General features: G+C 29.2%; 3 protein-coding genes across 3 annotated transcripts; 1 reads left to right on the top strand and 2 right to left on the bottom strand.

Moving 5' to 3' along the window:
• The first annotated feature begins 2,812 nt into the window (after positions 1-2,812).
• Positions 2,813-15,751, top strand: LOC111614441 (patched domain-containing protein 3-like). The gene is made up of 3 exons (XM_023355817.1): positions 2,813-3,730; positions 3,810-4,124; positions 14,526-15,751. The coding sequence occupies exons 1-3, from the start codon at positions 3,154-3,156 to the stop codon at positions 15,749-15,751; spliced, it is 2,118 nt and encodes a 705-aa protein (XP_023211585.1). The 5' UTR covers positions 2,813-3,153.
• LOC111614444 lies at positions 6,548-8,329 on the bottom strand. Its single transcript, XM_023355821.1, has 5 exons — positions 8,249-8,329; positions 8,074-8,170; positions 6,969-7,004; positions 6,774-6,863; positions 6,548-6,658 (listed from the first exon to the last, which is right to left on the bottom strand). Exons 1-5 carry the CDS (start codon positions 8,272-8,274, stop codon positions 6,575-6,577), a joined length of 333 nt encoding a protein of 110 aa, XP_023211589.1. The 5' UTR covers positions 8,275-8,329; the 3' UTR covers positions 6,548-6,574.
• A 4,501-nt stretch (positions 15,752-20,252) lies between the features above and the next one.
• Positions 20,253-21,986, bottom strand: LOC111614439. Its single transcript, XM_023355816.1, has 5 exons — positions 21,906-21,986; positions 21,731-21,827; positions 20,674-20,709; positions 20,479-20,568; positions 20,253-20,363 (listed from the first exon to the last, which is right to left on the bottom strand). The coding sequence occupies exons 1-5, from the start codon at positions 21,929-21,931 to the stop codon at positions 20,280-20,282; spliced, it is 333 nt and encodes a 110-aa protein (XP_023211584.1). The 5' UTR covers positions 21,932-21,986; the 3' UTR covers positions 20,253-20,279.
• Between the last annotated feature and the right edge of the window lie 4,138 nt (positions 21,987-26,124).

The following is a 26,124-nucleotide window of genomic DNA, read 5'->3' on the forward strand; positions in this document are numbered from 1 at the left end:
AACCAGACAGCCCCGTTTGCACTTGCATTCTCCCTGTAATTCAGAATGTATTAAAAGGGCAATCAATATCTGAGGTTGCAACACTAAAGCAATATGTTGATTTATATCTGTAAGATTGCTAGTTCTTGTAATTTTTATGTATTCCATTTTAAAAATGTTATATTTTATATATGAAGGAATATTAGATTCATATCAAATTGTTACGTCTATAGAGCACGGTTTTTTATAGGGTTTAAATTCTAAGTTGTTGTTGTTTCTTTTTATCTTATTATCTTCTTTTATTTATTCTGTTGTTGTATTTATAGTTATTATTCTTAAGTCTATTATTTTATTGTAACATCTAAATAGTTTATACTTTTATTGGTCTTATTTTCTTCTTCTACAGTAAACTGTATTTCTTTGTTTATGCTGTTTGTGGTACTTCTACATTGTTTATCGTAGTTTCACTTTCATCGTATATTATTAAAACATCATCAACGTAGCGCGTATAAAATTTTATCCGTTGCAACGAAAAGTTTAAGTCTATTATTTCTTGTTCTACATTAAGTTTTTTTAATTTTTTATCTACAATATCCCATATCATTGAAGGGTACATATTAGTAATGTCCAAACTTGCTATTCTATAGGTTTCTTTTATTGTTATATTTTTAATATCAGTTAAAAGTATCGCAAATCTTGAATTTTGGTTGGCTTTCAATTTCTGTTTTAAGAATTTTTCAAGGATGTATAGCGGAGTAAATTTAAATATTATAATAGGTCTTACCTTTTCATTTGGTTTGTGAGTTCTAAGGTGGATGTAAATTTTAGGCGTACGATCATTATTATTATTCAAAATAAATTCTGTCTCGCTGTAGTCAATTTTTTTAACCTTTGTAAGAGAGTGATTTTACTTTTTAGTTCTTTACTTAGAATTTCTTTTGCGTCTACTGGAAGTTTTCGAAAGCAACCATTTTTTACCAGTTCTGTGTTTCTTGGTTTTTACCCAATTATTATCTCCAATAATTATCTGCTTTGATTTATCGGCTCTAATTATTTGTAAATTCTTATTAATTAAAAACTATTTTGTTCTATTAATTTTATTTCTATATTTATAATATTCTTTATCTTTTATAACAGTTTTTCTATCTCTTTTTCTTTTGTTATATATCTCTTAATCGTGCTACTCAAAGTCGCTTTTGTTACCTGTGCTTTCATTTCAGGTAAGTGATTACAGACTCGAACTAAATGTCGATCTGCTTCAAATAGTGAATATTTGACACTTTTTATATATATTTTTTTTACGCTTTTTACAATAATATACTATAATGAGCGATTAGTTAATTTGTTCCTGCGATTACGCAATATTCGAAAGTAATAAGTTTCCCAGTTAATTTTTCAGCTGGAAGCTTTTGTTAAAAAATACTCTTGTCTTAGTAAAGTCATATAACATGCATATTAGTAGAAATACGCTCTAAGATAAAGATTATAGCTATTTTTTAACGTTTGTTTACATTCTGACTTTGATCAAGTGGATTGGTTTTTCGCGGGAAAATTTAGACTGGATAGTTCTGAAAAAACTCTCATTCGTTAAAGTTGATTTAGTCATAATATAAATCACCAATTAGAGTGTAATAGGAGTAGAAACAAAAATTTAAATCCAATTAACAGCAAGAACATTTTCCATAGAGTTACTATAGGAAGGCGGAGTTTCCCAAAAATATTTATTGCTAGATAGTTTTAAAAACATATTTGCATGCCTAAGTATAGTCGAATTAGCTAATTTAATGTCTAGAAACGTTAAATTAATTAATTACAGCTAAAAACAATTTAAGAAGTTAAGTTATTGAGATTGTTCATACTTTACTTCGAAGGTTGGAGGGAAAGATGTTCGCGGCAATATTTTCCTTTCACAAGTCTATGATTAGTTAAAGTAATGTCAAGTAAGACAGAAGATATCCAATAAAACGTTAGAAAAAGTTTCCTTTTTATTGTTTTCAGCCAACCCTATAGTTAAGTGGGAAGATTTACTGTAGATTAGTAGGGGATGTATTTACCTAAATATTTATTGCCCAGGGGTAATAGCAAAACACTTATTGGCTTAAAGAAAGTCAATCGACCTGCAGAAGAGCGAATCGAAGCTGCGATCGCTGGAAAACTCGAATATAACGCAAATAAACGCGATGGCCGCGATCCACGCCACCGTGTTTTTTTCTGTGGAATGTTTCCTACCCGAAAGCTCCGGCGACTTCAGTGAGACGCCGGCACTGTTTCGACTTTTTTTCCCGAGTAAACTTGGCGCGCAATAATAACATTATTTATTGCATTTTTTGCAGCTGAAAAATTTAGAGAACTTGAATTTTTCGAAAAACTTCGAAAAAAATACTGCTGAAAAAACTGCCACCGGGCGTCTCACACATGTCTGGCGATCTGGGAAGGGATTTATTAAACACAAAATGAAGGTTTCAATAAACTTCAAATTCTGACTTTTCTAGTTATTTGAATCAGAAACATCCTGTATCTCTTATTTGTAAAAATCACATAAGAGGTTTCCCTTGTCAAAAAACTGGAGCGACTTAATTTTCTACAAAAAATCAACTAGTTGATAAATAGTGTAATATATTATTTTCCGATAAACTCATATCTGAATTTAAATATTTAAACGTATTTCAAACCGAAAAATATAATTTTCCTTATTTTTCCAGATAACCAGTATAATTACTATCCCAAACAACTTTAAAACTTCATAATGAAACTTGACTGCCTAAGAAAAATCCTCTGCTTTATTTTCAAGAAATTAGGAAAAACAGTTGGACAGCATCCATATTTCTTTATTGTTTTACCTTTAATTTTGTCCATTGCTCTTTGCATATTTTTCGAAGCATTGACACCAAATAAGAAAATTAAAGATATAACAATTGCAGATAGAGGAGAACTTTCTAACATTAAAAAATATATAGACAATACTTTTTCTTTTGATTCTTCTCAATTTTCTGATCAGATGAGAATGCCTGATATACCGAATTCTCTGCTAGTATATGTGTTGAAAAATCTTGGAGGAAACACACGTTGGAAAAAAATATTCTTTCAGAAGTGAAATTGCTGGATGAAATTATACAGAACATCACATTAGAAACTGATGGGAAATTAACACAATATAGCGATATTTGCTTACTTATGCACAAAAAGTGCGCCAGAAATTCTATTATTGAAGTTATATCAGAAGTGGGAATTGATTCCATAGTACAAAAGAGAAAGAAACTGAAGTTTCCTATAGATATAGATTTATTGTCTTTCACTTATAAACCCTATTTTCTAAACTTTGGAGGTGTTATTCAGGATAATCTTAACTTTGTAGAAAAAGTAAATGCCATTAGGCTAATTTATACGACTGATGAAAAAAATGAAGTAAAAAGCACGTTCTTCGTAAAATGGTCGGCTCATGTTTACGAAATGATTCAAAAATATAATTTTACACATATTAGGGTTGTGCCATATTCAATGATAAAAATAGAACAAGAATTTCTAAAAGAATTTAATGAATTGAAACCCAAAATAGGAGGATTGGTTGCGATTATGATTGTACTTACGATATTTCTTAGTATGAGCCATAGCTGGATGAGAAGCAAACCGCTTCTTGGATTAGCAAGTGTGATCAACGCTGGTTTGGCTGTTGTATCGTCTTTTGGATTAATGGCTGCATCGGGTGTAGAAAATACTTACTGGAATACTACAATTCCTTTTTTAGTTCTTGGTAAGTGAATCGCTGTTGCTGCGAACTTATGGTACTGGTAGTGCTAAGCTAACGATTAATAATTATATATGTATTTCAGTGACCGAGATAGACGATGCTTTCGTATTAGTCGCGTGTTGGAGGATCTCTAATCCTAAACATTCAGTTGAGAAACGCATGGACACAACATATGGAGAAGCAGGAGTTTCCATCACACTCACATCACTGACTAATTTTCTTTCGTACTGCATCGGGATGATGGCTCCATTTCCTTTTATTCGAATCTTCAGTTATTATACTGCAACTTGCATAATGTTCAATTTTGTATATCAGATAACGTTTTTCGGAGGATGTTTGGCATTGAGTGGATATAGAGAAGAAAAGGATCTTCATTCTGGAAAATTTCATAGAACTGGTAAGTTGAAATTTATTTACAACCAAACTATATGATTCTGAACTTTTATTATTTAATATTAAGTTTATGTATATACAACCATGTTCCAGAAATACTGTTGCTATTTTAAATTGTAGTATGATGTCTGTTAATCGAATTTTCGATCTTCTAATCATTTTATTAAATTAATTAAGTTTATTTAATATTTTGTATTTAAAGTACAGTATGTAACGAAATTTAATTATTAAATATTGCTTTTGTTATATTCCAAAAAATGTAGTATAAAATTTTATTTATAATGCATTAATCGAATTGTTTATAAATATCTGTTCTCTTGATTAATAAGGAAAAGGATGTGTTTATCTAAAACAAACGTATTTCTGTAATTTGATTAAAAGGCTAAGGATTAAAGTGATTACTGATCTGCGGAAGCAAATATATGGTACAGTATTCCCGGAATAACAGGGTTATTATTAAAGGCACAATAATTTAATGTAGATGTTACCGCTAAAGCTCGAAATCCGTTAATGTGCACATTACTTAGCTAATCTGCAGATTAACTAGGGTGATTCGTTAAAGCTGCGAAAATTATTCCATTTCCCAAATTACCTAGGTAATGTTCAGATTATCTAGGTAATCTGCGAATTACCTACTAGGCACTCGGTAAAGTGAAAACAGGATTTTTGCTGGAACAACAGCAACGTTTCTGTATGCTTAAATTAACATAATGTTATTTATTTAATTTTCAATATCTAAAGAATCAAGTTAATGCAATCAACAAATTAGTTGATTGAATCAATCATCAATCAATTAAAAAAACTTTAATACAAAAATCAAACGGTTTAAAATATTACTACAATTAGGGAAATGAATTTGCAAAACATATGAAAAATTGTACGTACTTATTAGTGCAATCTAAAGATTGGTGACACTGAATTACGTAGAAATTTGTTTTTGCGACAAGCACGCCTATTTGTGGTACATTTAGATTTGCAGTCACATTTTCTGAAACCCTGCCTAGTACCAAGGGATTGTTTTATTGTTGTTTGACGTAAAGATATTTCTACAGCAGGGACATCCATCTTCTTTCGTTAAAAATCTCTCTNGTATTTTTTTTTATTATTTACGAAAAAAAAATTTTTTTAATAGAAAAGTTTTAGGTATTTTCATTTAAAAAAATTAAATTTAAAAAATCGTATTGTCTAACACAGCAGTTACAAAGTTGAAGTGTTTCTACATATAACAAAACAAACTGCGTTATTCTAGCTTCAATAGAACCCTGATGTTTACGTTCAAAGATTGATTTATGACCGGGGTGTGTCTAGTTACACGTACTGTCATAGCGTCGGCTTCCCGGTGTGATAAGCGATACTTGTTTTTTATTATTTTCAAATATTTAAAATTTAATAAATGTTCTAAATATAATTACTTGGATTGGCTTTTGTTTAGGTTGTCTGACTGTAAGATCGACAAATCAGTTCATCTCTAGTCATAAATATTCCCGGGAAACTTTACCTTCCTATAGTATGTCTATGGGAGACCTTCTTGTCGTTAATTGGCTTTAAATTTATTTTTTGACGCCTTTTACTCTCTAATTAGTCAATTCTATTATGACTGAATCAATATTAACCAATGAGTGATTTTTCAGAACCGCCTATTCAGGAATTTCCCGCGAAGAACCAATGACTTACAAAATCACGTGTTCGGAGTTAAAACGTAAACAAACGTTGAGAAATAGCTATATTCTTTATGTTATATCTGTAATTCTAGTAGTTTTTATGTTATTTGACTTTACTTAGACCAGAAGATTACTCGAAAATTTTTCCGAGAAATTCAACTCCTTCTGACATTACATAATATGAGAAAATATGTAAATAAGCCCATTCAAAATTGCGAATTACAGTCAAATATTGTAAAAATAGTCGAAATAATATAAAAATAATATATAGTATACATTATCTGGAAGGAAACTTGTTAACTTGGTCCTACAGATCACTCATCCATTCCCCTCCCATTACAGTAATTAGAGATATAATGTAAATAATGGCTTTAAAAATAGCTGTGTTCTTTATTTTGTAGATATAATTTATTAGATTTTATGTTATTTGATTTCTCTTAGACCAGAATATTTCTTATCAAAAGCTTCCAGTCGAAAAATGTACCGGGAGAATCGTTACTTTCGGATGTTGCGTAATCGCATGAAAAAAATTAACTAATCGGTTACTATATAATCCATTATTGTAAAAAGCGTTGAAAAATTATGTAAAAAGTCAAATATTCACTATTAGAAGCAGGAAAATATATAGACGAACTTTGTCCGATATTACCTGAGCCACACCACCCTATCAGTTAGTCACGAAGGGAAAATGTATATTCTAGTGTTTACTACACAAATATAAAACAGGACACGGTTTCAAAAAGAAAATCAAAAAATTTACTGTTATGTTTAAAATCAGTAACGTTGTCAATTATCATGCGAGTACAACCGCTCTGGTTTTTGATATCTTCTTCAGTATTAAAAGTCCTGAAAACGCAGAATGTAGGGTACTAGCCATCTGAAAGTAGAACAGAAATATTATTAAAGTAGATTTACTTTAATACGTATAAAAGTACATAACCTTTATATTCTTATGTATTAATAGAAAAACAGGTCTAGTAAATGTATATTACTTTTAAAGGTATTTTCTTATTAACATAGAAGAATCCACCTATTGAAAGACATACTGAAATACTTCCAAATCTTTTCATGAAATTCAACAACTGAAAAAGTTAGTATTTACTGTTAAATAGATCTTTCTTCGCGATAAAATTATAATTGTACCAAATTTATATCTTAAGCTTGAAACATAAATCTAATTCGCATACTTCAAACTGCCTAACTTCTTGAAAGCCATCCTGCATCTAAAAAAGTAAAACATATATAAATTTAAATAAAATAAAGTGTCGTATATAGTAATAAATTACAAAGTTAATAATTTTTATCACCATTAGGAATGTATTTTTGATAACACCAATTAATAAAAGAAATCATTCGAATAATTAAAATAACAGGATATGAAGAAGAAAAATTCATGGAAAAATTTACAGATATTGTAAATAAATTATAAGAAATATTAAGGTTTGTTTTCGTAATTAATTAGTTCGGAAATGGTAAAATAAATTGATTTTAATTATTAAAAATTAATTAAAAATTAATTATTTTAATCGTATTTTTGATCTGCTTAAAACAGCTTAAACATCGATAAAAGGCATTGCTATTTCGATAACTCTTTTATTTCGAGAACAAATGGAAGACTCGTGAAGCTATTTCTTTTGGATGAACCTATTAGGATGATGTCAAAATGTATTAATTTCAAGTATGGAATTCACTCTTTTTTACAACGGTACATTTTAGCTTTTGCAGATTACTCCGTATATTCTATGCTTTATATAGTTAATTAAAGGAGGTATTGAAAGGTGGGCAGTTTTTACAAATGCTTGATATAACGGTCATTTAAAAAAATAAAGTTCCTTTCTGTACAGAATGCAAAAATTGATTATATGTTTGAAAAATTGTCTTTTATAAATTAAGTTGGAGAAAAATCCACGGACAGAAATAAAATTAATTGTTCTTGCTTGTTTTATCAACTTATGTTTCATACAAACAAATTATTTGAAGTAAAAACTACATTTTTATTATTAGTTGAAATATGCCACAAAAACTGCTTTTTGTTTAATTTTAACGTATCAATTGTATTGTAAACAATACAATTGATACAATACAATTGAAACAATACAATTGTATTGTAAACAATACAATTGATACTTTAAAATTGATACAATACATTGCTTCCACGCTATAAAAATGTTATAATATTTAGTATATGTTAAAAAAATAATTGGCTAATATTTAATAATAGAAGTTATCGCATGCTACATTCTGTACGAAGTAATAAAAAATAATTTAAAGCAATTGAAAAGTCATAATTACCGTAAACGCCATGCAACACAGCAAACAACCACAAATGATACAAGCGAATGTAACACTAACCATCATAACAAATATACATAATCGTACAATCGCCGAACTATTAATAAATAAGAATGCATAATACAAAAAGCTTGTTGCTCAGAAGATACTGAAGTAAACAGCAACGAAGACATACTTGAATTTTGTGTTCAATTGATTCATGAATATCTACAAATCTTCATGGCGCATCACCAGGAGTTTGAATTTTATTTTTAAATCATTGCCTTTTTTGTTAATAGCAGACAATTGATCAAGAAGTTCTTCAAACTCTTTATGGGCGACAAGTAACATTAAAGCACATAACAATAAGCCGTGAACAATTCCTCCTATGATTAAACTCGTGACAATACCAACGTCAATATTACACAAAAGAGCCTCCAATTGAAACTTTGCCGTTTTTTCTATATTAAAGTAATAACAAGTCAAATTGACAAGTTGAAAAATAATAATTATAACTATAACCATTAAAGCAAAGAAGAGAGAAACATTTCTCATTAAAATATTACTTTCAACATTCATTTTCACATAGAAATATTTGTTTCGTAGATTTTTTTATGAGATTAACCTTGTTCTTATACACGTAAGTTACGCATGCCGAGTATACTATGTAGACAATTGCAATTGCTACATTTACAACTTTAGCGTCACTTTTAAAAGTAAGAAACCGTCCAATACAAATTGCACTATCACCTAAATTTGGCAATGCTTGCAATATAATAAGCATGGTAAATTGCCACAGCAGCAACTGAATAAATTTCAGATATTTATTTCTTATTTTATCGTTATCAAGTATATAACTTCTATTTATGCAGTAACAAATGCCAAATGGTTCCACGCCGTATACAAGGGTAATCATCCAAAAAGGACTTAAGAAACAATTCATGCAAATTGAGTTATTGTTATTCGAATTCATATTTTAAAATTTCTCAATATGAAAAACGTCAGTAATTAATAAAATTTAGTAAAACCTTTTGAGTTAAAATTCTTATCTAAATTTGTGTAGAAGGTAATATTACTCCTTACACATAGAGAAGACCTTATCAAGCTTATATTATCATCTCTTAAAATGCATAACACGAATGATATAATGATGTATTTGAAGAACTAACGGCTTCTTAATGATAAGAATATCATCATAAATGGGACCCCATTTGACAATAATGACGTACATTTAACATTAGAAAACACGTCATTTTCACAAAAATGTTAAAAGCTAATTGATCATCGATTTTCATTACGAAAGAGCAAATGTTGAAAAAACAATAACAACCTCGAATAAAGTTATGTAAATGAATTGTATATTATGTTTGCAAATAGAAATTTTTGAACATCATAACCTGGATTGAGGTATACATTATCATTGCAAACTATTTAGTGTAAATTAATGATCGACATATTTATATTTGTCACATGTTCACTGTAAAATGTATGCTTCGTGTAAGTTCTGTCTACGTTATATAAATCTTCCCAATACATTAAGATGTTTGTTGAGTGATAAATGAAATCTGGAATCCTATTATTGCTAATAGATCCTGTTACATCACAGTAAATTATAACACGAATCTTTCGTATGGTGAGCTCACACTTTGGCACTTCACTTAATTATTTTTCGTCTTTTCTAATTGTTTTGTTTTTTGTAAACATAAAAATTATAAAAAATGATGTTTTTGATATAGTTAACAGAATAATCGAGCAGTTTTTGCGAATTTACATAATGGATGTCTAGTCTATAATACTTTTTAATCAACGATGTTGATGGAAACGTTTTATAGTCATTGTCATTTAAGTCGAAATAAACCTTTCAAATAAAAAAATTAATTTTAATTATTTAATACAAAGTAATTTGTCACTAAAGGAAGGTGTTAGGCGGCATCTCCTAAATAAATNGTTAATGTGCAGATTACCTAGATACTCTGCAAATTACCTAGGTAATTTGAGAAAGTGAACAATTTTCGCAGCTTTAACGGATCACCCTAGTTAATCTGCAGATTAGCTAAGTAATGTACACATTAATGGATTTCGAGCTTTAGCGGTAACATAGATACAGATACAATTTCTGAATTATTCTTTCTAATACAAACTTTAACAAAGAATTCTATGTTACTAATGAAAGTATGAAGAATGCAATTCTTTATCTGGAATTTGGATTGAATAAAATCAGTAGTCTTTGCTGAAAGCAGGTTCTTGAAAAACATTTTTTTTTGTGGGTAATCGGGAATAAGGCGTATGTCTTACCTCTTTACCGGCAACAGTTTGAAAAGCGTGTTCGTTTTCTCGATCTCGCGAAATAGGGATCAGTTTTTCAGGTCAAGTGGAAGACAGTGAGAGAGGTTATCAGTAAGGTGTAGGCAATATACGTGTAATAAACACCACTAACAAATTAAATCAAAAATTTAATGACAAAATTAAAAACAACAATATAACAAAATTACAGAATTGCAAAACTATAAAATCAAATGCAACATCGGTTAAGCTATCGCGTACCTTTAAATGAGTGTATTCAACCAATTGAGCTCTCGCATACAAATTGAGGGATCGAGAGATAGTTTACAGTATTTGGAGTACAGAGTTTACATTAAATTACATACCTAGTTCACAAGAATTTGATAGTTTGACCGGGTATCTGACTTTGCGGATCGTTAGCTCTAAGTAATATCTTCGTAGCAACTGTTTTAATGTGCAATAGTTAAACATTTTCGAAGAGAGTGCCCCGCAAAAGAGTGTCTCGGTCTTATATTCGAATAGGCTAAAAAAATTAATTATGTGATCAACTGTTTGGATTACGAATTTGCAGGTGTGAGGTGAAGGGTTACCGTTGATGATGCTATGACGTCGACCAAAGGCAGCCATCATGTCCATGTTAGGTTCGATTGTTGCTATTGACACATTTGTCAGTTTACTTTCTTTTTCTCTAACATCAAGTTGTGTAATTTTACATTCGAATGCATTTTCTATGCGATGTTTTCTTTACGATCTCAACAGAGAAATAGGCGTAAAAATTTACTTAAATTTACACACAATCAATTGCTCGATAACACAATCAGTTCCAATAGAAACTAGTGATGTTCCGGATATCCGTATCCGTATCCGTATCCGCGGATATCCGAGGGAAAAAAAAGATCCGTATCCGTATCCGCGGATCTAGACACTAATTATCCGTATCCGTATCCGTATCCGCGGATATACATTTTTAATGATCCGGCACATCACTAATAGAAACATTAGTTATTGTCAGATAAGTGCCAAAAAGTACAAAGAATCTCATTAACTTCAATCCAGTAACAGAATCAGTATAAACTCATACATTTTCCAAACATTTTTGCACTTTGCAAGAATTTATCCTGTTTTCCATTTTTTTGATTTAGCTGTTGTGATCTATCTTTGAGATTGAAAGGTTTTTTTTTCTCTGATCTCAATTTGTATTTGTATGTTTTCCTTTGCAATTCAATTGGTCTTGGCAGATTATTACTACTGCTGTTTCTAACTGCTCCTCATTGCACTGACAAGAAGGCTACACCTATGTCCCTCAGCAAGTTTGATGAATTTTGCACAAAGGTAGTATTTGAATGAGGATGCATTCTTCCAAAATTTTCAATTTTAGGAGACATAATGAATGAGTTATGACTATTAAATGAAAGTAAGACTATTTAATTTATGACTTCTATGACAGCTTTTCTTTTTTGTTAGACTTACTACACCATCTTTCAGAAATAGGACAACCTTTAGAAAATCACATTTTATTTCCAAGAGTATTCATTTCTGAATGATGGTGTAATAAGTCTAGCTAAAAGAAAAGCATTCATACAGCTTATAAATTAAATACAAGATTAAACAAGCAGCGAATTATAGATAGTAAGACTAATTTTCAAAGCAGGCAATTAGTAGATTAGTTTGGTCATGTAGGCAATCATTTGCCCAAGAATTAAAAACTGCCAAGACAAGGTCGATAGCGTGTTTGTTATTCATGCCATGATATTGTACTAGTCTTTAAAAAACCGAAACGATTGTTTCTTGGCTGAAATGTAGTTTAATACAAACTCTTTTACATTTTTAATTGTCACAAATAGCTTACACCTTTGTTACATTAAATTAATAATTATACTAATATAACACTATAAAAATACAATTAAAACATTACGAATATAAGAATAATCAGATTACTTACATCAATATTTTAATGAAACTGGTAAACATTTACATTAACTAATAATAATATCTTTCACTAATGAACGGGAAAATTAAAGAAATAATAATGGCTTTCAATCCAGAAATTTTATACATATAAGCACTTGTAACGATGGCACATTTTATAAATATACTTTGATCACGATCTTTTTGAGAGAGACAAGACGGTCACTCTCTGTAAACGTGAAGCACACTTCCTTGACACTGGGGAATTTTTCTCTACCAGATAGAAGTCCAAAAAATACCAGAACTAACGAATCATAAGGATTGATACAAAAATGTTGACAAATATTCGAAATTTAAAAAAGATTGGAACTTGACTATAACTTTCCAATTACCATCATGGAGGAATAACCCTAGATTTATAAGAATTCCCCTGACAAGGTATTTTAACTGCCAATGTCAAGGGTCAGCATCAGAGTAGTAGAGTTTTCTGCTATAATAATTTAAGGTAATTTTTGAGTATTGTCAGCTTTATTGAAAAAATTTTGAATTCATCAGACAAAAAGAAAATTTTCCTTTCAGTTTAGGATTATTTGTCTTTTTAACAAAATTCATTTACAGTCTTGCTCTATTTTGCCTAATGTGCTACTCAAGTTACAACAATATTAGAAGGCATAAAACTGTTAATCTCTCCTTGAACTTTTAATTCAAATTCCACCCTCATATTCTTGTCAGCATAATAGAATGTTGGCAAGAATATCACCAGCCAAATTTTTATAAAGAAAAATCTGACAGGTGTTATCGTTTTATGATGAAAATTAATTGAAATCAAATTTAAAATGGGGAACAATGTACTTGAAAGTGTTACCTGAGTTTGAGGTAACGATATATCGGTACACTAAGTAATTTGTAACTGATTCTGGTTGTTATAAAATAATGCAGTGGTATTGTTACGCTTAAATGTGGATGACAAAGCTAATGACAACGTAATATTTACCATTTTGTTAATTGATCGATTATGTGTCATGACAATTGCAGATGCGACAGCCTTACACATGTAGAAATGTTACAAATCCAACCAAATCTAAATTTCCATACTTACTTTGCTTTAGTAAAAAAATAATTTTCTTTTATTGTTTGCTTTGTTACGCTTCTCACCTACAATAACACGAATTTCCATGCAAGAAACAATACCTTCTCCTGTTTGATTACCTATTTTCTGAGTCTAAACCATCATCTGCTACTAAAGAAACTTCCAGATATGTGTTTATTTGTTAATATTCATCCCTAAAAACAAGTTTAAAACTTAACAATTGTGGCTTAGTTATATGCCAAAAAGTTTTACTGCGATAAGACAAATCCTCTACAAACGAGTTCATTTCTACAATTACAGCAAATACACTGATGAGTAAATTTTTCAATGACAATAACTTGCTGGTTATGTATATAGCATATAACATAGTCTGTTCCAAGTAGTAAAGAGAAAAATGTCTCGTATAAAAAAAATACTGCAAATAGTCACTCAACTTTTTCAACTGTTATGAAATTTTATTATAAATATAACTTTTGCATTGCTAATCATAATATATGAAATTGTGTTTGGCACCATCACTTATAAAACTTTCTTAATAAGAAGTTTTGTCTTACGAATTATTAGGAAATGGCAAAATATTATTTTAAGGTAGAAATGAGTTTTATTCAAAGCAGGAAATATAAATAAAGATTAATATATTTACCATATCAGACTTTTCGCAAAACCCCACATCGCTATCTCTCCACCCCAATTTTGATGTTTTTTCATCAAAATTTAACAGGAGAAAGGTACCATAAATTGACGTTTTCACATGAAATTTCTTTTCTTAAATTTTACTCCATTCCTACATATAAAAAATTATGCTAATACATTTACACACATTCAAACACGTACACATGTACAAAGTTGTTCACCATACTTCGATTAGTTTAGATTTATCAAGTGTAAAAATGTGAACATTTGAGAAAAGAACAGATGGTAAAACTTAACACGATTCTAATAATGTTCCTTGTTATTTACACGTGACAGAAAGAGAAGTAAAACAGAAATTTTTGTTACATTCTATAATTTATTCAGGAGTATCATCAACGAACCAAATTTCTTGACTGTTTGTATATAAGTTTCAATCTGATCTTATTTAATTCATTACCTGTTAGAAATGAAAAGTAAATTATACAAAAATTTAACGTAAAATGTCTGTTTCCCCTGTGTTTTTTACAAATATTGTATATTCTAAATTTTTTTATTTCAGAACAAAGTGATGAATATCGTGAAGATAATGATAACACCGAAGAAGAAGAATTCACTATGGCAGTTTTCCGAAATTTATTAGGAAAAATACTTTCAATTCCATTGGTGAAGATAATTGTTATTATCGTTTATATTATTAATTTATCATTTGCAATTAGGGAAACATTTTACATTCAGCATGGTATTAAATATGAAAATTTGTTTCCAGACAATTCTCTAATTTCACAAGGCAGTAGAATACTTTACAAGTATTTCACGCGTTATGCTTTTCCTTTTCAGATAGTTATTAATAAAACGTTGGATTACTCAGATATGAAGGTACAAAACTTGATAGAAAATCTGTTGAATAAATTTGAACAACATCCAAATATCGCCGGCGATGAATTTACTGTGTCCTGGTTAAAATTCTATAAAGAATTTCAGAAAAGTCCCGTAGCGAAATTTTCTTTACAGGGTTATAATATGTCAAATAAACAGGATTTTATCGATGGACTACGCGATGTGTTCTTTAACATCGGTCCTGCTCAGTCACTATCTAATGACATAGTTTTTAACAACAACAAAACTGATATCTTTTACAGCAGATTTTTTATTATGGGAAAAAATTTGAACTCTTCACACACAGAAACAGATACATTAAGAGATTTATTGAAAATCGCTGACAAATCCGAAATTCCTGTGCTGGTGCATTGTATTAAATCAGGTATAATTGAACAAGGGATCATTATTGGTCAAATGATTAGCCAATTGTTTTGGATTACTGCTGTACTAATAACAGGAGTTTTTCTGTTGTTCGTACCGAATTTATTAGTCGCAATTGTTGTTGCGATTTCTGTTGTTTCTTCAATGGTAGAAACTTTGGGTTACATGTCTTTATGGGGCGTGAATTTGGATATTATATCAATGATGAGTCTTATTGTGTGTGTGGGATTCAGCGTCAATTATCCCGCTCATATTTCGTATGCTTTTGTCATGTCACGAAGCAAGACAGCAATAGAGAAATTAAAAGATTCTCTGTATCGTGTAGGCTTTCCTATACTTCAAGGAACAATGACCACAGGATTAGGAATATTGATTTTATATTCTAATGTGTATTTTCTTTCCACATTTGCAAAAATCGTAATTCTTGTTGCTATAGAAACGGCTTTTCACGCGTTATTCTTTATTCCTGTAGTTCTTTCTCTCATATACGTTATTTTGGAAAAGGTAAAATTAAGTTGTTATTAAAAAGGAAATTGTCATCTCTTTGCTATTGGCATTGTTTGGTAGTTTTCAAGTAAATTTATAGGCTGTATTTGCCAATGGAAAATAACCATTTCGGAAAGTATTGAACGATACATTAATTTAATTAATTGAAATTTAATTTTGTTATAATATAATATTAGATAATCTCTAGTTTTTCTATACATGTTTAATATGGGTGAGATACGCTGTATACTTTTTATATATCTGACAAGTATGTAGCGATATTATCGAATATTATCTACTGAAGAATAATACGTAATACATATATTAAAAACTTATACTTAATTTAAGTGCGATAACAATTGCACTAGTTACATGTATAAAATATTAATAATAGCCGGAGTCATTGAAAAAAAAATTACATCTTCATTTATTAAGAAAAAATTTTGTTTTTTAATAATTTATTACTTTATTAAGGCAATGTATTAATTACTTTTCTAATCATATACGTTATTATTTTGATTATTATTATTTTTTACGTATTCATAAATAATTACTGAAACTTGAATAAATATTCAAGTTTTATTGTAACTGATTATAATCAGTTACGATGAATGAATCACCTGAAGCAATATTTCATTTGATACAAAAAATTAAATTTGTTGGGCTGCAGTTTGAACATTGCAAAGCTCTAAATTTACATGCATTTATTTTTTTTTTACTGTGTGCCCTTCCTTAATCTCGAGAACGCAGTTACACAAATATAAGTCGAGATTAGTTGTGGAAAGATTAGGAGACAGTGACCCCTATTAACTATAAACGAATTTCTGTTCCTTACATGGAAGTCGTGTTAAATTAATTTTCTGCAAAACAGAATTTGGACTTCTTTTATTACGAAAAGTATAATCTACAAGTTCACGACACTACTTTAAAAAATCAAGGGCACTGTCATATTAAATAAAATAGAAGATAATACTAATTGTTCTAACTGTAAAGAGACTTTCAGATATGAAAATCCATCTGTTTGATTTATTCTTATGCATATTTTATTTAAAACAAGTTATACTCTGTAAGATTTTCAAAATAACCTATTTTAAAATCGATACTATAGTATGTCAATTTTGCATATGTTTTATAAAATCTTTGTTCGGTCATTAATTAACTTTGTTATAAATATTTTAGGTTCTTCCATGTGAAAGTAACTATATAAATTAATAAAAGTATTATTACTATTATTTTTGTTAATTGCTTTCGCGTTGACAGTTATTCTCCGTTACATGAAACATATGTATTTGCCGAATCAAGTACAGACTACATTTTACAGGAAAGAAAGTACAGTACTACCTTCTATTGTTATTTCAAAATTGTAAAATTTAGAACATTTATGTTATACTTTGACTTGTTTTAGCGATAAATAGAACATTTTCAGTCGCCATTTTTGTTATGATAAATTTTCATGTGTGATTAATTCACAAATTACACCGCATTTAGTTAATAAATTTCATACGTTAATACAAAAATATTTATTTTTTACAGACACGATCGTGCACTAAAACGTGTTAACGAATTCATTTTCTGTTTTTTTAGGACTAGCTGCATTAATAGGCAGAAGGTATTTTTACATCGTGTTTATTCTGAATCTTCTATAGGCAGATACGAGTTTCTGGCAAAAGCACTTCATCTGTCGTAATGACATCCGGAATTTATTTTGTGTTGTGTTGATACTTATACATTTAGTTTAAAATTACGTATTTACTGTTAAAATTGTTAAAATATCATTGCAGTTTAAAATATATTTATGATTTTAAACTGCAATGATAAGTTAAGTGAAGGTTTCATTGTTGATGTAAAAATAAAGATAAAGATGATGTAAAAATGCCTTGTGTTTATAAATGCATTTAATTGTAAAGAAAAAACAAATAAAATAAGTCATGGTCTCGGAATACATAATTAGAATTTATTGTCATTTTGTCACTATAACTTACAAAGAATACTACAGTTTACAATACACAATATCTGCGACAGATCTTAGACTCTGTCAGGAAGGAATGTTATCTTTCAGTCTGATCTGTCAGCAGAGACATAATTTCAAAATTACCTATCCACTGGCTCCATAATTATCTCAATGATATCTGGCTTGATTTATACTAAGCTTGATATATTCGTACAATGTGACAAAATTCAACCGATGGAATTTATATGAATATCCATTAATCATTTACGAAATTATCGAAAATAAACGTGTAAAAAGGCACCGAAATCTACATTTACGCCAATAGATGTTATAAGAATATTCTGATAGATGTGTAGACATTCAAATAAATGACATGCACACAAAGTCTACAGAAAAGTAGATACAATTAAATAATAATTTTAAATAATCTCAACATCTTGAGATTATTTAAAAGTTTTGACACTTTGAGTTGATATTGCTTGCATTAATGTAATGTCTATTGTCTGAAGCTATATAATTATAAATTTTTTTAGATATTCTATTTTTCTGCTTACTATGAAAAAATACAATTCAAAAATATTTTATAGTACAGGAAACTAGAAATCAGGCCATTAAAATTGTTTTACTTCTCTCACTACAATAATGAATGTTGTAATTGAGCGAATAAATGCTTGCAAATTTTTCCTGTAGTTGGTGTTTTTATAATTTAAATATTTTCAGAGGTGCAAAAGTAATGGACTCAAAACTTAAATAAACTTGAATTCAACTTTTTTCCAAAATAAATTGAAAAAATTAATTAATGCCATAAACTGAAGCAGGTTTTAATAATAGTCTGAAAAGCTGATAGCCAATACCAGCCTTATTTTTATTATATCAAATATAAAAGAATCAATTAATACGTAAAAAAATGTAATTATAGCCTACAATAAATCTTATTTTGTCTTTCACGTTGTATTTTCTTAAGTGAGTACCCTCTTCATTTCATTAAAATTCTTTACAAATAATTTACTAATTTATTGTCAACTATTTATTATCAACTAATAAAGGAATTTGATGGAAAATTTGCCATGTGTCTTTGGAATAAAACACAATACTAGCCGGTTGTACCCTGAATTTTTTTTAAATCACAAGTTTTCAGGCCGGAATTTTTTGTAAAATATTTTAAAACTGCTATATTTTTTTATAATTTTTGCGCTAGAGACGCGCTGTTTTTTTATTTTGTCTATAAACACTTCATTCTCACTGATTATCGTATTTTTTTTTATTATTTACGAAAAAAAAATTTTTTTAATAGAAAAGTTTTAGGTATTTTCATTTAAAAAAATTAAATTTAAAAAATCGTATTGTCTAACACAGCAGTTACAAAGTTGAAGTGTTTCTACATATAACAAAACAAACTGCGTTATTCTAGCTTCAATAGAACCCTGATGTTTACGTTCAAAGATTGATTTATGACCGGGGTGTGTCTAGTTACACGTACTGTCATAGCGTCGGCTTCCCGGTGTGATAAGCGATACTTGTTTTTTATTATTTTCAAATATTTAAAATTTAATAAATGTTCTAAATATAATTACTTGGATTGGCTTTTGTTTAGGTTGTCTGACTGTAAGATCGACAAATCAGTTCATCTCTAGTCATAAATATTCCCGGGAAACTTTACCTTCCTATAGTATGTCTATGGGAGACCTTCTTGTCGTTAATTGGCTTTAAATTTATTTTTTGACGCCTTTTACTCTCTAATTAGTCAATTCTATTATGACTGAATCAATATTAACCAATGAGTGATTTTTCAGAACCGCCTATTCAGGAATTTCCCGCGAAGAACCAATGACTTACAAAATCACGTGTTCGGAGTTAAAACGTAAACAAACGTTGAGAAATAGCTATATTCTTTATGTTATATCTGTAATTCTAGTAGTTTTTATGTTATTTGACTTTACTTAGACCAGAAGATTACTCGAAAATTTTTCCGAGAAATTCAACTCCTTCTGACATTACATAATATGAGAAAATATGTAAATAAGCCCATTCAAAATTGCGAATTACAGTCAAATATTGTAAAAATAGTCGAAATAATATAAAAATAATATATAGTATACATTATCTGGAAGGAAACTTGTTAACTTGGTCCTACAGATCACTCATCCATTCCCCTCCCATTACAGTAATTAGAGATATAATGTAAATAATGGCTTTAAAAATAGCTGTGTTCTTTATTTTGTAGATATAATTTATTAGATTTTATGTTATTTGATTTCTCTTAGACCAGAATATTTCTTATCAAAAGCTTCCAGTCGAAAAATGTACCGGGAGAATCGTTACTTTCGGATGTTGCGTAATCGCATGAAAAAAATTAACTAATCGGTTACTATATAATCCATTATTGTAAAAAGCGTTGAAAAATTATGTAAAAAGTCAAATATTCACTATTAGAAGCAGGAAAATATATAGACGAACTTTGTCCGATATTACCTGAGCCACACCACCCTATCAGTTAGTCACGAAGGGAAAATGTATATTCTAGTGTTTACTACACAAATATAAAACAGGACACGGTTTCAAAAAGAAAATCAAAAAATTTACTGTTATGTTTAAAATCAGTAACGTTGTCAATTATCATGCGAGTACAACCGCTCTGGTTTTTGATATCTTCTTCAGTATTAAAAGTCCTGAAAACGCAGAATGTAGGGTACTAGCCATCTGAAAGTAGAACAGAAATATTATTAAAGTAGATTTACTTTAATACGTATAAAAGTACATAACCTTTATATTCTTTTGTATTAATAGAAAAACAGGTCTAGTAAATCTATATTACTTTTAAAGGTATTTTCTTATTAACATAGAAGAATCCACCTATTGAAAGACATACTGAAATACTTCCAAATCTTTTCATGAAATTCAACAACTGAAAAAGTTAGTATTTACTGTTAAATAGATCTTTCTTCGCGATAAAATTATAATTGTACCAAATTTATATCTTAAGCTTGAAACATAAATCTAATTCGCATACTTCAAACTGCCTAACTTCTTGAAAGCCATCCTGCATCTAAAAAAGTAAAACATATATAAATTTAAATAAAATAAAGTGTCGTATATAGTAATAAATTACAAAGTTAATAATTTTTATCACCATTAGGAATGTATTTTTGATAACACCAATTAATAAAAGAAATCATTCGAATAATTAAAATAACAGGATATGAAGATGAAAAATTTATGGAAAAATTTACAGATATTGTAAATAAATTATAAGAAATATTAAGGTTTGTTTTCGTAATTAATTAGTTCGGAAATGGTAAAATAAATTGATTTTAATTATTAAAAATTAATTAAAAATTAATTATTTTAATCGTATTTTTGATCTGCTTAAAACAGCTTAAACATCGATAAAAGGCATTGCTATTTCGATAACTCTTTTATTTCGAGAACAAATGGAAGACTCGTGAAGCTATTTCTTTTGGATGAACCTATTAGGATGATGTCAAAATGTATTAATTTCAAGTATGGAATTCACTCTTTTTTACAACGGTACATTTTAGCTTTTGCAGATTACTCCGTATATTCTATGCTTTATATAGTTAATTAAAGGAGGTATTGAAAGGTGGGCAGTTTTTACAAATGCTTGATATAACGGTCATTTAAAAAAATAAAGTTCCTTTCTGTACAGAATGCAAAAATTGATTATATGTTTGAAAAATTGTCTTTTATAAATTAAGTTGGAGAAAAATCCACGGACAGAAATAAAATTAATTGTTCTTGCTTGTTTTATCAACTTATGTTTCATACAAACAAATTATTTGAAGTAAAAACTACATTTTTATTATTAGTTGAAATATGCCACAAAAACTGCTTTTTGTTTAATTTTAACGTATCAATTGTATTGTAAACAATACAATTGATACTTTAAAATTGATACAATACATTGCTTCCACGCTATAAAAATGTTATAATATTTAGTATATGTTAAAAAAATAATTGGCTAATATTTAATAATAGAAGTTATCGCATGCTACATTCTGTACGAAGTAATAAAAAATAATTTAAAGCAATTGAAAAGTCATAATTACCGTAAACGCCATGCAACACAGCAAACAACCACAAATGATACAAGCGAATGTAACACTAACCATCATAACAAATATACATAATCGTACAATCGCCGAACTATTAATAAATAAGAATGCATAATACAAAAAGCTTGTTGCTCAGAAGATACTGAAGTAAACAGCAACGAAGACATACTTGAATTTTGTGTTCAATTGATTCATGAATATCTACAAATCTTCATGGCGCATCACCAGGAGTTTGAATTTTATTTTTAAATCATTGCCTTTTTTGTTAATAGCAGACAATTGATCAAGAAGTTCTTCAAACTCTTTATGGGCGACAAGTAACATTAAAGCACATAACAATAAGCCGTGAACAATTCCTCCTATGATTAAACTCGTGACAATACCAACGTCAATATTACACAAAAGAGCCTCCAATTGAAACTTTGCCGTTTTTTCTATATTAAAGTAATAACAAGTCAAATTGACAAGTTGAAAAATAATAATTATAACTATAACCATTAAAGCAAAGAAGAGAGAAACATTTCTCATTAAAATATTACTTTCAACATTCATTTTCACATAGAAATATTTGTTTCGTAGATTTTTTTATGAGATTAACCTTGTTCTTATACACGTAAGTTACGCATGCCGAGTATACTATGTAGACAATTGCAATTGCTACATTTACAACTTTAGCGTCACTTTTAAAAGTAAGAAACCGTCCAATACAAATTGCACTATCACCTAAATTTGGCAATGCTTGCAATATAATAAGCATGGTAAATTGCCACAGCAGCAACTGAATAAATTTCAGATATTTATTTCTTATTTTATCGTTATCAAGTATATAACTTCTATTTATGCAGTAACAAATGCCAAATGGTTCCACGCCGTATACAAGGGTAATCATCCAAAAAGGACTTAAGAAACAATTCATGCAAATTGAGTTATTGTTATTCGAATTCATATTTTAAAATTTCTCAATATGAAAAACGTCAGTAATTAATAAAATTTAGTAAAACCTTTTGAGTTAAAATTCTTATCTAAATTTGTGTAGAAGGTAATATTACTCCTTACACATAGAGAAGACCTTATCAAGCTTATATTATCATCTCTTAAAATGCATAACACGAATGATATAATGATGTATTTGAAGAACTAACGGCTTCTTAATGATAAGAATATCATCATAAATGGGACCCCATTTGACAATAATGACGTACATTTAACATTAGAAAACACGTCATTTTCACAAAAATGTTAAAAGCTAATTGATCATCGATTTTCATTACGAAAGAGCAAATGTTGAAAAAACAATAACAACCTCGAATAAAGTTATGTAAATGAATTGTATATTATGTTTGCAAATAGAAATTTTTGAACATCATAACCTGGATTGAGGTATACATTATCATTGCAAACTATTTAGTGTAAATTAATGATCGACATATTTATATTTGTCACATGTTCACTGTAAAATGTATGCTTCGTGTAAGTTCTGTCTACGTTATATAAATCTTCCCAATACATTAAGATGTTTGTTGAGTGATAAATGAAATCTGGAATCCTATTATTGCTAATAGATCCTGTTACATCACAGTAAATTATAACACGAATCTTTCGTATGGTGAGCTCACACTTTGGCACTTCACTTAATTATTTTTCGTCTTTTCTAATTGTTTTGTTTTTTGTAAACATAAAAATTATAAAAAATGATGTTTTTGATATAGTTAACAGAATAATCGAGCAGTTTTTGCGAATTTACATAATGGATGTCTAGTCTATAATACTTTTTAATCAACGATGTTGATGGAAACGTTTTATAGTCATTGTCATTTAAGTCGAAATAAACCTTTCAAATAAAAAAATTAATTTTAATTATTTAATACAAAGTAATTTGTCACTAAAGGAAGGTGTTAGGCGGCATCTCCTAAATAAATTATTAAATAATTTAGAACCTTCTGAAATAAAATAACTGACCCGTGGGGCTTGAACTCACAACTTCTATTTGCTGTGCAGTGTGCTTGCCAGTTGCATCATCTGAACTAGCCCGATCTTTCAGGCGATCGTTGATTATTTCATTATATACTCATCGGGCTAATTGAGGTTTATTATATGTTAATTCAATGTTTGAAATAATGTTCTTGCATTTTATATATGTTGAATATGTTGTCTAAAGGAAGGTGTTAGGCGGCATCTCCTAAATAAATTATTAAATAATTTAGAACCTTCTGAAATAAAATAACTGACCCGTGGGGCTTGAACTCACAACTTCTGTTTGCTGTGCAGTGAGCTTGCCAGTTGCATCGTCTGAACTAGCCTGATCTTTCAGGCGATCGTTGATTATTTCATTATATACTCATCGGGCTTTGAGATGTAGGAAAGATTTACAATTTAAGCCTCCTAAATAAATTATTAAATAATTTAGAACCTTCTGAAATAAAATAACTGACCCGTGGGGCTTGAACTCACAACTTCTATTTGCTGTGCAGTGTGCTTGCCAGTTGCATCATCTGAACTAGCCCGATCTTTCAGGCGATCGTTGATTATTTCATTATATACTCATCGGGCTAATTGAGATGTCTATTATATAAATTAATATATATATATATATATATGTGAGTATGTGTGTGTGTGTGTATTGTCACTTAAGATAATGTTTCTAATCAATAATTGAGCAAACAAGCTGTCTACAATGCATAGTGCACGGAGTAATAACGCTAAAATAATGCATTTTCCGATCACCGTGTCACGCGCTTATCCACGTTGTTTTAATTCAAAAAGTTTTCCACGAAAGGAGTTTTGACTGACAAAAAAAGTATGATGTAAAGGTGGAGTACTAATTTAAGGTGGAGAGCATATATTTTAGATGAAATAAAATTTAAAAATATGATTAAAAATTTGGCTCTTTGTCTTCAATCTGTTCATCGATTTTTATTAGAATAACAGTATTAATCGATTGTTTCTACATAGAGGTCAATGGTTTTTCGATATATCATGTTCCACTTATCTTACTCTAATAGCAATATATTTCTTACCGTTTATATTCATGTATAAAAGATATCCAGCAACGAGTTGCTTAACTTTTCCGGCAAGATTTAAAATTTTGGTGGCGCCGTGTTAACCACCAAAATTTAATATCGTCAATTCCCCTAATAAACAAACCTCCCTGCAAAATTTCAGAAATTTTCGACAAAAGATAAGGGAGTTATTAAGCTTCGAAGTTCATTCGAAGAGCCCTTTTCAATAATGTACCGTTTGCATTTCTCCAATTCTTTATAAAATACCTTTCGAGGCGTTCTAGTGTAGCAAATGCTTCTAGTGTTCTTGGTGTTGAAATCTCAACATCTGCTGATTGCTTATTCGGAGATGCAACATTTCTTCTTTTAATGTTGCTATGGTNAACTTATTTTTCTGTGAAAACTTCGTAGAACTTCGGAGACATCATTAATATAAATAATTTTAATCGCCGTTGAATAAGAAATGTTTCTTTCACAAGAAATGTATAAAATTACAGTACTGTATTAGACTTACGGTACCTAATTTACATATTTTACAGACGATAGTTAGCGTAAAAATCTCCGTAGCGTGGCGCCACGCTAGACAGCAGAAATTATATATTTAATTATAACAAAGTTACAATAAGTTAATATATAATTATATGTACAGTACCTAATTTATATATAATTTATATAATACTGTCCAGACGATAGAAATCTCTCTGTAGCGTGGTGCTACAGACGGCGGGAAAGTAGTTCGGCTGCCCGATGACGTTTGAGGTAACGAGGGTTTTTACTGTTTTTTACGGATACCGGTCACAATTTTTTTGTAGTTTTATAGGAATCGTAATTATAGGGACCGTAATTATACGGGGGTCGACTGTATGTTATATTTATTTGTGATAGGTGTAGAGAATAAGAGAATAAACAATATGCTTTTATATTGTTTTTAAATTGGTTTAGGATGTTTTCATTTATTATCTGGCTGATTACAAAAAAATCAAACAGATAATAAATGAAAACATGTTTGCATTTGTTATTCATGTATATATGTCTTTGAACTTGCATTTCGTTGCAATAATATTAAATAGGTGTTGGACTTGTATTTGTATGTTTTAATAGTGAATTCCAACTTATACATTGTTAATAACATAAATTTATATACCCGCCTATCTTGCTCCATTACTATTGCCACTATATCAGGGGCAGCATTAATAAAAATAATTAAAATAATTACAAATTTACAAAAAGAGAGAAGTTGCCGATCTTGCCCCTATACCCGGGGCAACTTCGTCAATTTCTCTCTTCTTGTAAAGTTGTAATTATTTTAATTATTTTTATTTCCAAACTGATTTTAACCAGTTCTATAGTAAGGTAACATTCCAATAGACAATATGCAAAGCTTTTTTT

Source organism: Centruroides sculpturatus, unplaced genomic scaffold (genome assembly GCF_000671375.1).
Source record: "Centruroides sculpturatus isolate CEXI.00-Female unplaced genomic scaffold, Cexi_2.0 scaffold1838, whole genome shotgun sequence".
Classification (NCBI taxonomy): Eukaryota; Metazoa; Arthropoda; class Arachnida; order Scorpiones; family Buthidae; genus Centruroides; species Centruroides sculpturatus.